The 4,717-nt window shown below is 33.2% G+C and overlaps 1 protein-coding gene across 2 annotated transcripts; it reads right to left on the reverse strand.

The window, feature by feature from the left end:
- Positions 1 to 220: 220 nt before the first annotated feature.
- LOC105962335 (esterase/lipase/thioesterase family protein) lies at positions 221 to 4,229 on the reverse strand. 2 transcript variants are annotated; one of them, XM_088818659.1, is made up of 9 exons: positions 3,724 to 4,229; positions 3,366 to 3,494; positions 3,055 to 3,186; positions 1,767 to 1,909; positions 1,573 to 1,670; positions 1,386 to 1,484; positions 876 to 925; positions 572 to 766; positions 221 to 427 (listed from the first exon to the last, which is right to left on the reverse strand). In XM_088818659.1, the coding sequence occupies exons 1-9, from the start codon at positions 4,144 to 4,146 to the stop codon at positions 275 to 277; spliced, it is 1,422 nt and encodes a 473-aa protein (XP_088674785.1). In that variant the 5' UTR covers positions 4,147 to 4,229; the 3' UTR covers positions 221 to 274. The 2 variants fall into 2 exon arrangements, with proteins under 2 accessions (XP_088674785.1, XP_088674786.1); XM_088818660.1 differs by lacking the exon at positions 221 to 427 and having other exon boundaries at positions 473 to 766.
- Positions 4,230 to 4,717: the final 488 nt, after the last annotated feature.

Below are 4,717 nucleotides of genomic sequence, written 5' to 3' on the forward strand. Positions count from 1 at the left end.
GTGTTCAACTAATTTTTTTTGTCAACTGAATCAGTTTTTAGCTAATCAACTGAATCTTTTTATTAGTCGATTATATTTTTTTGGTTAGTCGACTAAGTTTTTTTGTTGGTCGAAAAAGTGTTTTTAGCTATTCGTGGTTCTATTGGATTAAGCCCCTTCGAAGTTGATTTCGATCTTGCACTAAAACAGAATACACTTGCCTTTCTTTCGAGCTGTGCAATTTGCTTTCATTTTTTATTTTTTTCATATTTCAATAAAAAAAATATATATATCTCTAAAAAAAATGTATGATAGATATATCCGAGGAAATCGCACGACAGAAAATAAAAGTTTTCATGTGATGTTCAATTTTACCCGCGTTGAGAGCCACCGACAATAAATCGAATTGGGCAGACAAAGACTGAATTCTTGATAATTTCCTAACTTTCTGATCACCGATACGAATTTATGTTTTTCCATGCACCCAACAAGATATCGTGAAATGATTAATGATGTCGATTCCATAAATAATAATAATAATAATTAACAATATATATTTCGAGTACAATCATTTAATAACGGATGCCTATACCTCGAGTTGGTGAAGATCATTTGCATCGTTGGAAGAAGATAGAAGATCAGTTGAAGAAGAAGGCTTCTCCAAGTATTCCAAGAAATCCATAACAATCGGGTCGGTCCACGGAGCTCCAAACGGAGCTTCACGACCCGCCACCCAACCCAAATGCCCACCTTTCGGTGTTACTATCAACATACAGTTCGGGTTTTTCTGACATAAACAAAAAAAAAAAAATCATAAAATAGAAAAAAAAAATGAGTATGATTATCCCTTGAAATAGCATAACGAAGCAACACATGAAAAAAAACGCTCGTAAAACCTGTATGTCTTCACGAGGTATTCCCCGAGATGGAGCAATCGGATCGTTCTCTGCCTGGAAATAGATACATAATTCAATTCAATTCATATAGGGTTCACATTTTACACTTTCAAATACAATGATTATTTTATTGGTTTTTGGTTTCTGGTTTTCCGTTTCGATTTTTGTCGAATCGAACCAAACACCAATTGTTTCATATACTCTTTATCTAGCTTCTAATATGTTTTATGTTTATTATTTACTTATATACTTCTTTTATCTTTGTACTTGTCGAAAGGGATGATCGAAAAGATACACATAAGATTTTAATATTCCTTATGTTGCTTCTAGAGAAATCTGATAAATAGATACCAAACCGAAAACTGAAAAATTATCCGGTAATTATTGACAGAAGCAATTAATTCAGTTTCCACAGCTTATATAGAATTTCCGAATTACTATTAATTTAAATATAGTTCGTAAATAGTGAATTCGGCAACAAATAGTAACACAGAATTTGAAAAAACGGACTTGCCTGGATGCAAAGCAGAGGTATGGAAACGTTCTTTATGGAATCCGAGCTGCTCGAGTTTGAGTAGTAATCATTTACAGATTTAAATCCAAACGAAACTGAAATTATCAATAGAAAACCAATTAGTGGTCAGATTTACATACCGCCGGAGTTTTTTACGCATCTATAAACACTAAGTGTACAAACCTCGTGTTAGTCCATCATCAAATTCTCTAACAGATTTAGCATTAGCAGCCAACGGGATATTATATTCACCACCAATATCCTCAAACAGAAGAGCGTGCCTGCATAATTGTGATTTAGTTTACGAACGTCAACGAGAAAAATAATTGTAATAGAAAACATAGTCGAGGAAATAATAATGCACGAGATTAGGGAACCTCTTGAAAATTTTGCACAGAGAATTTGATAGAGCTTTGTCGTAAATGATGTTAAAGCCTTTACGAAAGTCTTCATCGGCAATTATCAAATTAAAAGGATTGCACAAGGATATGGCACCGGCAAGAGGGCACGAGAACGATTCCTGCGACGAAAGAAAATAAATAAGATGGCGGCGCAATAGATAATATTCTCTTAGTAGACATGTACAGAAAAGTCAAACTACAATGCTGCCAAATTTGCTATATTTGTTTGTTTGATACATGTTGACTTGGCCATTATGTAAGGAAATCTCGCCAAATTATTAGACTGTCTGTCGAGGAAAGAGTAAAACTTCGAGAAATCGGAAAATTAAAGTACATGCAAACATTAATATCGAGGAGGAGCTGCTTGTTTCCACTATATTATAAACAAAAAAGCAAAGTGTTCCATACCAAAGGAATGATAGTTAGACTCAGACAGTTAATCAAATACAAGGGCTTAATAGGTAATTTTAGTGGGAAAAAGTCAACTACTGGCCCCACTGCCCGTTCAGTTGATTTGACTGTGCAAAGATCCATAGGAACACCGTTGCTAATTCTTTTGCATTTCGATAGTGAAATTTTTATTTCCTCAAAAGTCCCTTAGAAAAATAAAATGCCAACAAGTATCTAATGCATAAAGCTCACTAATGTAAGAACCCCATTACTGGTTGATAAACTTCTGTGGCACGAACTTTGCAGTCACTGCTTTTACAACGCTAATGATTTCATCATCTCTCAAGTGAAAGATGTTTGAAAATTGAAAATTGTAACTAGAGAGTAATAGAAATGAACTAGTTTCTCTCGATGTCATGTTATTTCACTCTTTCATGCATAGCACTTCAAATCAACAAATTAAAAACTGGATAATGGATCGTTTTGCAAAAATAATTATTATTAAAGAAGCATAAGGAACTCAACTGCAGTGGGAAATAATACTCTTAACAAAACATAATGACCAAGTAAAAACCATAAAAATACCCAAGTTCCACACGACAGAAGTTCGGTCTAGTTGTTCGAACGTATCCATTTTTATTTTCTCCTACACACACAACAATAACAATTGAAAAGCTGTTTCTTATTGATGAATAACTTCCCAACAAATTTAAGAATTTTGTGAATACTAAAAACCTGCCAGAAATTACGAAATGCAGTTAACAAATTGTGTGTTATGAGCTAGGCTGATTGATTAAGCACACAAGACATGGAAAACTGACTTCAAAAGGCACGGAAAATTATAAGTTCAAGAAAAAAAATAAAAATCTATTACCTGACCCACATACCGAACAAGAATATTAGCTCCAAGAGACCACCCCGCAGCATATAAATTTGATCTTGGGTAGCGTTTGCCAACATGCTCCACTACCTCAGAAATATCTCCCAAAAACGAAGCTGAATAGAACTGCAGAAATTAGCTGTAATGAAATAAATAGCAGGCGATAAACATACATGAAAGCTCCCGATCATAAGGTAAGGGCAACACTTCACAAAATTTTATCCCCTTAATATGACAAGTTTGATGCATTTAATCATCCATTCATTGTATAATGCACCTAATATGGGAGAAAATATTGAAAGTACCTGAGCTGTAGTGACGGGGCTGTCACCACAACCTCTGCTATTGAACACCACGACTCGCCATTGTTTACTCCGAGCTCGCAGCAGCATATGCCTTACGTAAGTATCGCCGCTACCACCGGTGAGACCTGGCTGCAATCGACAATGTTCGATGTTCAAACTCATCATACTCCAAATTAAGTATTCTAGATTATGACTAAATTGACACGGAATGTAATTCAAATTCAAATTCAGATTCAATTTCAAATTAAATTGATGAATCATTATTAAACCAGTAATTACACAAAAGTATCATATCAATATAATATATGCGGCTGTATGTATGTATGTGAGTACAAGTATTGATTAATTGAAAACCTACCAGCAAAATGAGGACCGGAGAATCTGAAGGCAAGTGACGATCGTCGCCGGAGACCCAGTCAAGGGCGACGGAGCCGCCGTCGCTTGTGCGGAGACACTCGCGCCGGAACCTGACGACGGGGAGCGACCGGAAAAATGAGGCGAAGATAGTCTCCACGTGGCGATTCCAAGCGATGAGTGGGTAAGGAAGGTAGGGGAGGTGAATGGTGTGTAATGCGGGGAGGAATGTTTCGGCGGCTCCGCCGATGAGTTCGAGAGTGGGGTGGGGGTTGGTGGAGGATTCCGGTAATAATGAGGCGGCGGCGGCGGTGGAACGGAGAGTGGAGAAATGGGTGGTTTGAGATGAGGTGAGAGAGAAAGGAAAGTTAGTTAGGTGGCGGATAGAGGAGAAAGGGGCGGCGAAGCCGGAGGGCGCCTTCGCCATTGATCGGTAAGGAAGAAGAGAGTCGGGAAGATGTGTGGTTGCTGCTCCAGGAAAATGCAATACCAGCTTTTTACAAACAAATTAATTTTATAATAATAATAATAATAATAATAATAATAATAATAATAATAATAATAATAATAATAATAATAATAATAATAATAATAATAATAATAATAATAATAATAATAATAATAATAATAATAATAATAATAATAATAATAATAATAATAATAATAATAATAATAATAATAATAATAATAATAATAATAATAATAATAATAATAATAATAATAATAATAATAATAATAATAATAATAATAATAATAATAATAATAATAATAATAATAATAATAATAATAATAATAATAATAATAATAATAAATAATAATAATAATAATAATAATAATAATAATAATAATAATAATAATAATAATAATAATAATAATAATAATAATAATAATATTATTATTATTATTATTATTATTATTATTATTATTATTATTATTATTATTATTATTATTATTATTATTATTATTATTATTATTATTATTATTATTATTATTATTAT

This window comes from Erythranthe guttata, chromosome 5, assembly GCF_056151865.1.
Source record: "Erythranthe guttata isolate IM_541 chromosome 5, IM_541, whole genome shotgun sequence".
Taxonomy (NCBI): domain Eukaryota; kingdom Viridiplantae; phylum Streptophyta; class Magnoliopsida; order Lamiales; family Phrymaceae; genus Erythranthe; species Erythranthe guttata.

What these genes read in the sequence shown, in the direction of transcription:
- LOC105962335 (XM_088818659.1), bottom strand. Translation starts at nt 4,146, where the DNA reads ATGGCGAAGGCGCCCTCCGGCTTCGCCGCCCCTTTCTCCTCTATCCGC. An exon ending in CTGTGCAAAATTTTCAAGAG is followed by an intron (nt 1,671 to 1,766) that starts GTTCCCTAATCT and finishes ACAATTATGCAG; the next exon opens with GCACGCTCTTCTGTTTGAGG. An exon ending in TGATGATGGACTAACACGAG is followed by an intron (nt 1,485 to 1,572) that starts GTTTGTACACTT and finishes TGATAATTTCAG; the next exon opens with TTTCGTTTGGATTTAAATCT.